Source organism: Grus americana, chromosome 1 (genome assembly GCF_028858705.1).
Source record: "Grus americana isolate bGruAme1 chromosome 1, bGruAme1.mat, whole genome shotgun sequence".
Taxonomy (NCBI): domain Eukaryota; kingdom Metazoa; phylum Chordata; class Aves; order Gruiformes; family Gruidae; genus Grus; species Grus americana.
Genome location: NC_072852.1, coordinates 60525831 through 60538728, shown reverse-complemented (window position 1 = coordinate 60538728; position 12898 = coordinate 60525831). Strand labels below are relative to the sequence as shown.

The window sequence follows — 12898 nt, the reverse complement described above, 5'->3', positions numbered from 1 at the left end:
AGAGAGTTCACTGTGTGTGGGGTATGTGTGTGGGGGTGTGTGTGTAGACCTGTGCAAAAGGATGTTGTGGATGCTCTGGAAGGAAGATGAAGGATCCACCCAAGTGTTTTAAAAGCAAGCATCAGTCCACGCTTGTTTTTTCACACTGCTTAGTAGTCCAGCTGTTGCACCCAGAAATAACTCCATTTCTCTGTTGAAGAGGTTGCTAAGTTGGTGAGAGATCCCTTGGGATGAATAAGTGCCACCCCAAATAAGTGCTGGCGTAACACGGACCAGTGTGTGGGAGATTCCCCCCCGCCAGCCCTAGCTGAGCCCAACGCTGCTCCCGGTGCCCAGCTCATCCCCCTGCACTGCCCTCGGCCGGGGCACGTGTTACAGAGCACCAAAATAGGAAAGCACTTCCTAAAGACTGCCTGAGATACTCCATGGCCAGCTCTTTTTCTTCAAACTCTGAAGAAAATGTGCCAAATAGGCTGATGGAGCCATCGCATACCATGGTGGAAACCAGCACGGAAAAAACACATGCAGTTTTTTAGATTTGTTAGACGACAGTCTCTCTCTCCAGTAGCACATTTCGCTGAGACTTATCAAATCCCTCACCCCACCCTACAGATGTGCAGAACTTAGTAGCTAAAAAAGAGGAGGTGGAGACCCAGAATTTTGTTACTTTAAAATCAAACTCTCGGAGCCACACTTGTTTTAAAAATCAGGCAAGCAAAGTAATGCCTGGCCTCAGTCCTGTTGTTTGCTAACTGATTTGTAGCTCAGGACACACAGGTCACGGAGGTCCGTATACTTCCAGTTGCTTGCTCTCTTTAATTGACAGTAATGCTTCTAAAGCTCCTTTTTTAAAAAAAATTGCCTGAGGCAGGTGGTAAGTGTAGGGCTTCAAGGACTGTTACACCTTCTCATTAGGGGATTTATCTTCCAGGTAAAAGAAGCACAGTTATTTCCTGGTGCACTTCAAATCAGTTGGCACAAGGTCTAAAAGAATGCCTTAACTCCAAGGTGTCAGAAAGGATCAAGGGATCAACAAAGACACAACTTTGATTTAAACGTGCAATAGGAAGTCCCCAGTTTAAAGAAAGAACTAGGAGACCTGCTGCAAAATGACATAATTTAATAGGCTAATAGATCGTTAGATAGTTTATCAATTAACATAATTTCAAACTGGAGAGAATAGCCCAATGGTTTCTTTATTATTGTTGTTGTTGTTGTTATAAACATTTATTATTTAATTGATTTAAAATCCACCGATCTGTAATATTCATTGTCTTTCGACTAAACTGCCACGCTCTGTTGCCTTTGCTTTGAAGAGGAGTGTGAAGAAGGCCGGGCACCTGGGGAGGGGGAATCCCAAATGTGCCTGTTGTTAGCAGGATGCTGTCGTATTTCCTTCCTATAATTTGTCAGTGGGATTTCGAAGGACTCTGGGTATTCAAAAACCATGATGAGTCTTACATCTCATCATCTAGAAACATTCTGACTTTGACTGAATATCTCACTTAATAATTAATAGAGGCCTAAAAAGTGATGGAAAAAAGATGTATATGACCACGTCATCATCGTTGGGGTTGGCGCACACATGTGAGTGGAGGGTGTCTCATGTGGCGTCTCCCTGCAGCTGGGCACCCTGGTCTGTGGCCAGGGAGGACAGGGCTGCGGGCAGGATGGGTGACACGGGGGGGGGAGTGGGAAGCAAGCTGCACCCATGTGGATGGGCTGAGGGGCCTCCACACAGCTCAGTAGCAGTATGCTCTATAATTCTTCTTCTAAAGTGAAGAAGAGTTATTATCTCGGTAACTTGTAAAGTGTTGGTAGGAGTGGCTGTGGAAGCTGACCAGCCTGAGCTCTTAAACTCGCTGAGCTGGGCAGGAGAGGGGCACAGCAGCACAGTCTGTAAACAAATGCCTAGGGCTTGTGAGGACTATAAAAACCCGTGGACAATACCTGCCATATAAACTGTGTATCCAGACAAGTATGTATTTGCAAAATCCACGTTCCACCACACAAATGCATGTGTCCTTAAACATGCATGGAAGAAAACAAAAAACCTGAACTAATGCCATTCATAAAAATATGCATTTTTATATATAAATAGCCACACAAAAAGGCTAGTTGTGGTACTGCAAGCAGAAACATGAACACCATGCCCCAGACTCTCTTGTGAAATAAATTTTGTCTTCAGTTTCAGTTTAATAGCTCAAGATCTTTCTGCCAGACGTATGAATGGCTTTGGGAGGTAAGGCACGGGAAGGAAAATGAAGATGTGATCAACCTAGGAAATGGTTCTTGGGAAACCTTCCAGCGTTGTGAGCAAGTGAACACAGGAGCGCATTAGCACGGCGCACTGTCTGATGCATGTTCCAGTGGCTGGTTCACGGGACATACGCTTTGTTTCACTGAGAAACAGACATTTGTGGGATGAGAGAAAGCAAATGGATATAACAGATTCAACCTTTAAAGTTTTTAGCAGAGACTCATGAAATTGTACCAAAGAACAAATGGATACTTGTGGACATACCAAGAGCCATCAAGACCTGAAATGGATTGATGGACCACAGTCATAGCTAATTGACAGTGACAAGTGTTGCTTTGCACTCTTTGGACTGGAAATGATGTCTTGAGAAAATAAACTGAGGCCAGCACTCTCAGAATCATCATTTTTCAGTTGTTCCAGTAATCCCTTTCAAAAATATTGCTGCATGCTCTATTATGTGTCTGAACTAGAAGCAAACAGACAAAAGCATTGATTAAATGTGTGAACAATATTAAACTCACAGACACTGTGTGCACTGAAAAGTGCGAAGGAATTGTACCAAAAGAAGTAGGGAGGCTAGAAAAATGGATTGGGAGCCGCAATGAGATTTCAACACGAACAAAGAAAAGCTATTGTATCAAAGATGAAATGTAGAGTTGGAAGTTGTAAGGACAGAAACTCATAAAGATGTAGGCTTGAGAATAAAAGGGTGAAAGGTAATATCAGGGCTATGTAAACAGAGGCATTTTACCATCATACACAGATGTGACAAATTACACTGCTCTTTATATAGCGCCAGTAAGGATGCATCTAATATTAACTCCAAATCACAAGCACTTTGGTGTCAGAAAGAAGGGGAGCAATGCTTTTGGAAAGTGAATTGGGGGTGTGATTGGGGAAGCATTGCTCAGGAAAAGAGTCTGCTTGCAATGACTGCAATTACAAAGTAATGCTAGCAGGGATAGAAATCCCCATCAAACAGAGATATGGTATTACCTCTGAGATATACCACAGGGCAAGGCCAGAGTATTGGGAAGCTCTGGCAAAAAAACAAAGTGGTATTTCAGGGGCAAATCAGGCTGCGAGGATCACTGTCATGGAAAGGCCTTGTCCACTGGGATCAGGAACTAATACAGGTAGGCTAATAAATTTAAACCACTGTTTACAATGAAGGTTAGTTGACACAGAAGGACAGAAAAATCAAGGGAAAGGAAGATCCATTTTTCCTCTTACTGAAAGGCTTGAGGCTAAAAAGAACCTGAAAAGGAGACACTTGTGGTTGCATGAAGGGTCTGGGCTGGAAACAATGACCATATGGCATAATGTGCAGCTGAGATCTGATACAAAACCACCACAATCAAGTCAGTCTTTCCACTGCTTCTAGGAAACCTTGAAGTCATCAGGACTGCGTTGCCCTAGTTTATATACCGGTCAGACCGTGAGGTCATCCTGCTTGCCCTAACATTGCTCTAGAAAGCCCGATTTTCAAGAAGAGCCGGTGCTCCTCACCTTACCACCTTGGTGCCATTCCTCATGACCTGCATGTCCACCATGCAGCCGCCCGTGACGTAAGCAGCCAGGTTCAGCTCGGAGAACTCAGCCTGGAGCGGAGCAAAAGGACAGAGAGTTACTCGAGGACAGCAGAGACACAAACACACGGACATAGATGCAGAATTGTCTTCGGCTGGAATGTGCATTTCCTTCTTTTTCTTTTTCCCTTTTTTTTTTTCTTTTTTTTTTTTTTCTGTGAGGCAATGGGAGATCCAATTACAGCTGATTTGTCCTGGAGAGACTGCAGAAGTATTTATGGCTCCCACACTTGGGGTGTACAAGTATACAGGATTAGGCTTATTGCAGTAATAAGCACTGAAGGAATTAAGACTGAGAAAGCTGAAAAACACATACAGGAAAGAAGAAAAAAAATAAATAGTAATAGAAAGAGGTAAGATTGTTTGAATTCATATTCCAAGTTTCCACTTGGAAACATCAATTTAGAATTATGTCCGAGTCAGCTGTTGTGCCACTGGCCAGCTATAAACCTAATACAAAAGATTTAAACCTACCTAAATAGCTAAAAAGCCTCATTATGCTGCAGGAAGGTGATAAGCAGAGAAACTCACCTGATGCTGTTTACTTATTAAGATTTTAACTATTAAAGGGTTACAAAGCTAGGTAGGCTATTAACAATAGGGCTCAATTATTAAAACACTTCATCTTTTAAAAAAGAGGCGCGACTTACAAGGCTGGAAAGGTTGGCGAGGAACATTTAAGGTATAGGGAGCAAAAGTCAATGTTCATGGGGGCGATTACAACTGCAGTGGGTGTCAGTGAAGGTTAAGACACAAATCAGAGCAATTAACTGAGCAAGAGACATGATAATCCTCCCGCGTGGCCGCTGGCTCTGCTGCCCCTTAGGCAGGAGTGCCATCGAGTCTTGGTGGTCTCAGGCCACTCTCGGTAGGAGGAGGATGGCAGGATTAGCTGATCAGTGCTCTGCTTGGGCTCCAAATCATAACTCTGTCCTTTATGAGCAAATGAGTAGACCCCAGACTAGAATAGCCTATTATTGTGCCATGCCAGTCCTCCCTTTCCAGCAGGATGCAAACGTGTCTGTACAGATTCCGAATCCTATATTAAATTAGTGCCTGTGTATGTAAATAATCAGGTTTCAGTTTTTGGGACAGAAATTTTAGTCTTCTGCCTTTGAACATCTTTTTTTCCCCCTTCCTGTTAATGCATTTCTTTCAGACTTAGTATGGTGGAGACTGAGAAGCAGTAAAATCACCTTCTAATCAGTGGCTACCTAATATCAGAGCACTCAGAAGGTGTTGCTAATGCTTGTGAATTTATTTATATTCTTGTAGTATTTAATGTTCTTCTGATACTTATACTAGCTGGAACCAAAAGATAGTGCCAGGAACAACTTTTATACAGAAAAAAAAAACAAAGCAAAAAAGCATGTTTTGTCCTCATGAGCACATGGAAAAAACTTGTCAATGGAGAACTAGTGCACCTGTAAAGGCTCAGAGGCCAGACAACAAATGAAAAAAATCACTTCCAACTTTCTTTTTTTAAAATACACATAATTTTAAAGCAATGACTGTGGACTGGTGACCCGATGATGTAATTAGATTTCATGTTTGCGGCCCTGTGTAAACTTTTCAAAGCAACACCCTTACATGATCTTACATCGTTGTAACTCCCAATTACAATGAAAGGAGGAGAGGAGGAGGACAATTCCTGTTGCCAAGAAATAAATCCTACTTCAAATACACACACAGGGAATGGCAGTGGTTCAGGTGACTGGCTGGGGCTTTTCTTATGAGATTGCACAGTGCTGTCTTGGCCACAGCCATGCTTCTTCAGTGATTGTATTGGATCAGAGATAAGAAACTATGTACCTCTAAAAGGCACCTGCATTTTACACATTTAAAAGCTCAATAGATGTAGGGAGAGGGGTATCCACCTTGAACAAATTCAGCAAGAGGAGGTGCTCTGGGTACCGTCAGAGAGCTCCCCAGCACATCAAGGCAAGTAGGACACAGCATACCGGCTTGTTAGCTTACATGTGACTGGTGAGGCCATAGACTTGGGAGATGAAAGGATGGTTTTCCCACCTCTGTGTCTGCGTGTGCCTCAGAGATGTCCCACGCTGAAAGCAGAGTGTTACTGAGCTGGACCTTCAGCTTCTGCAGCTGAGGGATGCATCATCTCATATGAGATCCAGAGCAAGAGAGGGAAATTTTAGGTCTGTATTTTCACATTTTTTATGCTTTTCTTCCATAATTTTTTTCTCTAATGGTTTTGTACTAAGGAGCTTAACACTTTGTTTTGCTGGGGGTGAAAATGGGCAACCTTCATGTGATGGCTGGCACTTACGATCTAAGTCAGTCTGACAGGCGTTGGTCCAAGGCAGTGAGACTGAACAAAGCTGTGTTCAGACACCTGACATCCTAGCAAGCCTGGGAATCCCCCGAGCTGGTAAGTACTTCATACCAAACTGCCAGGACCAATTTCAGGCCTGCTAATGTCAAGAGCCAGAAGAAAGGGAGAAATCCCCTTTGGCAACCATTGTCCAGGGCACCGTGGCAAGTAGGGAGGAGCAGAGAGAGGGTCGGCAGGACTCAACTACCTCTCCCCAAAACATCCAGATATGCAGTCACAGCTGAGGGACAATCCTAATCTTTTCCTGGCATTCACTCCTGCTTTAATGGACTAAGTCAAGGACCGCTGCTGCTGCTTTCATGTAGCTGCTTTATCCCATCCAACAGGCTGCTGCTAGCTGGCTTTTGGAGGAAGGCTGAAAACTTCAGTCAGCAGAAATTGTTTCCTGTTGATTTTCCAGTGCTCCCTGTATTTTTAACTTTGTGGGTTTTGTAGCTTGATGACTTCCCTTGGCTGGGATTTCAAGTCTGAGATCATCTCCAGCCTGAGTTTACCTTGCAGACAAAGAGGTCTTTGAAAGCAGCCCATGCAGATAGAGTGACAGGTAACTATGCATAAAACAGGAGAGCCCAGCTCCCCATGGCCTTGCGGAGTCATTTGCGTTAGGACTCATCAAATAGAAGGCGGCATTACGTTAGCCTGATGGTGTTTTATACTCGCTTTACAATGGTGCCAGTGGCTGCAAAAACGTTTAGGCCAAGAGAGAACTGTGTATGACAAATGTGACACAATCTGTCTTGAAGAATAATGTAATACAGACTGTGAGAGTAGAAATATTTTGTACCTCTGTGAGGCCCAGATTTGGGAGGATGCCCACAGATATTTTGAGGATAGTTCTGTTAAAAATGAACATTTCAGGTATTCAGCTTCAGAAATCTCTTCAGATCATGTGGACTAAATGTTAAGCTACTCTCAGCTTCTCCCATTAGTGTTCTCTAGGTGCTGGAGAACTTTTTGGTGAGCTACTTTAGAGTGTCTGTTTGCTGATAATAAAACAAGGAGGATTTTGTCATTTTAAATCATGCGATAGTGGAAATGCCTGGCTTGGTAGCCATACCTTTTAGTGCTTCATCGGAGTCACATGTTCAAGGTGGATTTTAAGCATTTTTCATAGAACAACAGAAAGTTGGGTGGGAAGGACTTCAAGACATCACATAGTCTGTCTCTCTTTCCTAAGCAGGATCAGCTCTACCTCTGCCATCGCGTGCAGATACTACATAACCTTCTTGTATCTTTCATAGATGAGGACCCTCCTCAGGCAATCTGTACCTTAACAACCTTGGAAAATTTTCCCAATGTCCAACCTAAATCTCTCACCTTACTTTTTAAGACTGTAATGTTTTGTCCATTACTTCCTCCTGCAGAATGTGAAGACTTACTGCTTGAAGACTTACTCTTCCTTCTTCCTTTTTCCCCTAGGCAAAACCAACCCCATTCTTGTAAGATTTTCTTGTAGGTGATGTTTTTCAGCACAGTGATCAATGCTGTTGCTGGCACTGGGATCCTCTCTGACAGGTCCACAACTTTTTTGAGTTGTAATAGCCCAAACTCACCATGATCCTGACCATTGTTGAGTAACACATAAGGCCTTACATATAATACTGCTGTCCATATGTTCCAGTATGGATTTGTCATATATGCAGCAACGTGACTATTTTTTAACTCATATTCTGGCTGAGATCTGCTGTAATCCTTGCATTGCTTTGTCCAGGCTACCAACTTGTCTTCAGTTCCCCATCTTGTGCATCTGCCATCGATGATTGATGCATAAGGGGGACATTTGTCAAAGTCTATGAAAACCTGATGGGAAGTAGTAAAGAAGATGGAGCCATACTCTTCTGAGTGGTGCCCAGGGAAAGAACAAGGGGCAACAGGCACAAAATTAAATATACTAAATTAAATTAAACACAAGAAAACACCCTTTTTATTGTAATGAGTGTCGAACGCTGGAACAGGTTGCCAGAGTGGCTGTGGAGCCTCCATCCCTGGAGATACTAAAACCTTTATTGTCCATGGTCTTGGGCAGCCTGCTCTAGCTGAACTTGCTCAGAGCAGGATATTGGATTATGAGATATCCAGATGTGCCTTCCAGCCTTAACTGTTGTGATAAGTTTGGTATCTGACAGTTGTCCTTATTAAACTCCTCCCTGCATGTCAAGGTGGAATCCAAGGAAAGCATCCCAGTTTGCTCCTTGAGCAAATGCTGCGGGTCAGTTAATTTTCATTGTGGCACAGGAATGCAGGAATAGGGATGCAAGACAGGTTTTGGGGTTTGTATTTTGGGGGCATGATGGCTGATTTTTTTTTTTTTTAAAGCAAGCAGGCTTAGTGTGTCCATACAGTGACAAGCACATTGGGTTTTTTTGAGCTACTGAACTTTCTAAGCCCTCATCTGTACATAACCTAACTAAAAGCTACTCAGGTTGGTTGTTGCTTAAAAGGGAGAGACAAAGTTATATTAGTCTTTTGTGTGAATGTTTGCATACATACCCCCATTTGCACATATACCGCACATACACATAAATAGCAGAGAGGGGGTTTTAGCACTGCCAGGGAACCTTTGCACTTTCCTCAGCGCAACACACCATGCGCTGTAACACATACGCTGGCATTTTGGGGGGTTATTCCATCACATAAATCACAGCACCGAGCTACCACTACAGTAGGCAGCTTTCCATAAGCAATGCAGAGTACTCACATCAGGATCCTAAGCGCTAGTTTGGTAGTTACTCTGACCAGCCCCTCTCATCCACATGGGCATGGGGGAAGGTGTTTTGATTTGTGGCACTGGAGCCACAGGCGGCTTGCAGGGCACTCGGTCTCTCACATGGCCAGAGCTCCCCAATCTCCAAGGCTGCTTTGGCTCTCCCCTACACACTGATTGTGCCCTGACCAAGGCTCTCCACTCTCCCAGTCTTAACGCCTGAAACTCCTCACTAATTATCACTACATGTCTGTTTTTCTCCCCCCTGCCCCATGACACAAAATGCAGTCAGAATAACAGCCTGGTCCGTGTCATGGCTTAGGCACTTGGGATGAGGAATTACCACTGTCTAATCAAATCACATACATTCCTCAGTGGATTTTATGCTTTAATTTTTGGTGGATCTTCCAATATGCACAGGGAAAGACAGATTTTGGTAGACACCAGGCTGCATTCCTGTAACAGCACATTTCAATACAACCGTTACATTAGAGGGGAAGTAAGCAATCCCTAAATCCTGCATAGGCAGAAGGGTGAACAGATCATATGGATGTGAACAGGGGGAGGGCTGGGGCTGTGCGTGCTTGGTGTGCACATGCATGCAGAATTAGAGATTACACACTCTGATTCCCCATGTCTCTTTCCTGAGACATTTTCCCTTGGGGAGGCACCCTGCTCCCCACCTTCCCCCAGTACTGGGATTGCTCTCTGGGAGAAAAGTACGGAGAGAGTCCAGCTGGGAGGGGGATGCTGCTGTGCAGCTCCAAGGGGAGCTTCCACAACTGCTCTTCACAAGCACTGAAGCTAGGATGCATGCTCCTAGCCTACAGACAGCACTGATGGTGAAGGTCCACATGCCTTGACCTGTGTGAGGGCCTTTTGGTGCATCAGCTCTTACGGCATTTGGAATTGTCTCTTAAATTGTTTTTTTCAGAAGTTGTGTGACTGCCTGAAAATCGGAGCTTTAGCAAAAGCACATTTCCAAACCTTTTGATCCCAGGAAACAGCTAAAAAACATGAACTCTCTAAGCCTCCAACAGCCAATGGAAAACAACAAAAATAATAATTGAAGATACTATTTATTTAAGAAATTCATGATTTTTGAGTCATTCTTGCTGTTTCTTCTGTTCCCTTTATTCATGGTTTCTGAATCCTTGTATGTGGCAAAGCTATGAGAACTGCTGTTGCTGTTCTCGAACTGCTTTCTGGCTTTCAGTTGAAAAAAAAAACAAAACCCAACCCTAAGCATAAAATGAGTAAAAATTATACAGTTATTTGATGAGAAGCTAATTTTCCTCTCATCACACACAGGCCTATCAGACTCTACCTTTTGAAAGGACCACTTTACACTGCACATGAAAATATCTCTTTAGGACGGGAAGTACAATGGAATTCATGATTTGTATTACAATTATCTTCTGTGAGCGCCAAGTACAACTTTTTTCCTGACAATGCTGCCAATGGAGTCATAATCTATACCACAAGACTTTTCCAGAAGCATGTACATAGGAGTTCACTGAATAGTCATTCCCTGAAAATAAACCAGGCAGCGGGAACAAGTGAATGAGCTGTACGAGAAGAATGCATGTCAGACAGACAGACAGACCCACCTTGTCACAGCAGGAAATGGTGGGAAGGAGATGGGTGGACAAACAACAGGAATAAAAATTTAGATGAACCTTTTGGCCTCATCAATCCTCCTTCACCCTTTTCACCCCCCTCCATCATCAAATAGCTAGTGCCAGGAAAGATGTCTCTGAATATATTAAAATGCCTTGTAGGAAATATCTGAAGGACAGGTACCCAGAAGGTGGCAGACTCTCTAAGAAGCGCTGCTTGCTCTTGAGTGCTAGGTCTGTGCTCTCCTTTCTCCCTCCTGTGGTCTCATCAGAAAAGCCCACCAAGACCATAGGGTCTAACCCCTTGCTACTGCAGGCACCATGTCACGAAAACTTTTCTTAAACCAGTGTATTTATTAAAAGCAACCGTGTCTCCTTTAGCCTCTGTTTTGGCAGGATAAACAAACTCAACAAACTTTCAGCGCCCTCTCATAAGTCAGGTCTCCATGGTCATCCCAGTGACCCTGCTCTGCACCTCTCTTGCTTTGTGGTGAGCGTCCCACTCACCCAGCCATTGCCCACAGTGTCACGCTCTGGCTGATGGGTCTGTGGTTGTCCGGGTCTCCTCAGCCCCAGCTCTCCATCCCTCTTCTGCTTGTACCCGGTTGTGTTGGCGAGGTACAACCACGTGGCGTCCCCCTTGTGCATGGGGCATGCCTCATGCCCAAGGAGACCCCCTACTCGGGGTATGTTATGATCCATATGGGAAACCCCAGAGTCATATGACATCCTCAGAGCATGCAAGGCTTGTTTTTCTCTGGGACAGGGCAGACAGGGTGGGGAAGAAGGTGCTGAATTCCAACCAGTTGCCTCTAGTCATGGAAAATGTTTGACTGAGCATAAGGTCTATGGTACAATTCCTTTTCTTCCTGAATATACTGTGTTTCCTAATGCCTCTTGTCCTCTGGCCAATGAGGGAGGACTGAGAATATAAAAGCAAAATTAATTTAAGGAGAGACTAAAAGCAGTGTTGTCAACTCCTGTGGCACTTTAACTTTCTTCTTTAAGCTTAGCTTAGCCTTACAGACATTTTATTTAATCAAACTTATATACTTTCCATTTCTGAAAGAATTTCTCTAGCTTTTGTATTTCTAGAGAAAAGAACTGGAAATGTATACACTGTAGTTCTCAAAGCTAGAAATCACAAGGCAAGTAAAAGCAACAACATAGGTCAAAATCTAAACGAACGTTATTTTTAGCATAAACTAGAGATAGTATTTTTAGACTCATCTGCTTCTTAAAGCATAGGGGCTTACCCACACTGAGTAAAACTTAAACCATCAGGGTTTTAATGAAAATAGGTCAAATAGATTTTCACTTTTTGATCAGTGTTTCATTCAGTCTTACAAATGACTATCATCACTACAGAAGGACTTGCAGTGGAAAAATATCCAAATATGTAATCCAAACTGCCTCCAAAGAAAAAGAGGCCTTGATTCAGGAGAGGACTTGCACTTGCTTCCCACCCCCTGCCCCGGCCCTCACTCAGCCCTGCGCCTCTTCCCTTACAGACAGCAGGGAGAAGGCAATGGTGTTGCATGCTGGGGTTTCAGTCAAGGGAGGGCAATAATACATCCTGCAGCCTCTGAGGCACATGAATAAATATGTTTTGGGTGTTACACTGAAGATTAGAAAAGCAACAAGGGTGGAAACAAAGTCAGGACTCACAGTCGTTTTAATCGACGACAGGACACAGCAGATGCTGGAGAGGCTATACCCACCGCAGCGTCCCTGACAATGCTCTCTCCTGTTCACTGGCACCAGGCAGTGCCACGGTGTCTCTTGTCTCTGGCTAGTGGTAATGGGCCTCAGTGAAGAACAAGGGCTTGTGGGTGGTATTGAGGTCATGCAATTCACTTCTGTGCTAAAGAACCAGAAAACCTTCTTTGAGAGTCCATGCAACCTATTTTCATACAAGCTGAGACTTACAGAAGCAGGTCCCTGAGCAGCAGGATGGCATTTAACAGCCTCTTCCCTGCAGATTATTCAGTGTCTAATACGAACTGAATTCACCTTTTGTAGAAACTTAGCATCTTGGAACTTCTGCCTGTTTCTCCAATTCAGCTGAAATCAGCCAGTATCTTCCGCAGTGCTGGGTGTGTGGGACAGACGGAGCGAGACAGCATGATCACATACGTCTTGCATTCCTCAGACAGCAGCCAAGGGGGAGAGGCAGCTCAGAGAGCTGGTAGGGGTGTATGACCAGATTAGATAACTGACTTCCCGCTGCTGAGAGGGAGAGACAGCACTGCTTTCAACACTCCTGATCCATTATAAATAAGTGATGTCATGGCTTTAAAAAAAAATATCACCTACTATCCTGCTCTGCTTCCCCCAAAGATTGCTGAAATGGCTTGTTAAGAAAGAATT

The 12898-nt window shown here is 43.8% G+C and overlaps 1 protein-coding gene across 2 annotated transcripts in view; it reads right to left on the bottom strand.

Annotated features, from left to right (window-relative positions):
- SYN3 (synapsin III) overlaps nt 1–12898 on the bottom strand; it is a 199213-nt gene that overhangs the window by 148978 nt on the left and 37337 nt on the right. For both annotated transcript variants that reach the window (XM_054813139.1, XM_054813140.1), the window contains one exon: nt 3770–3861. In XM_054813139.1, the coding sequence (XP_054669114.1) occupies nt 3770–3861 (92 nt within the window). The remainder of the gene's footprint in view (nt 1–3769; nt 3862–12898) is intronic.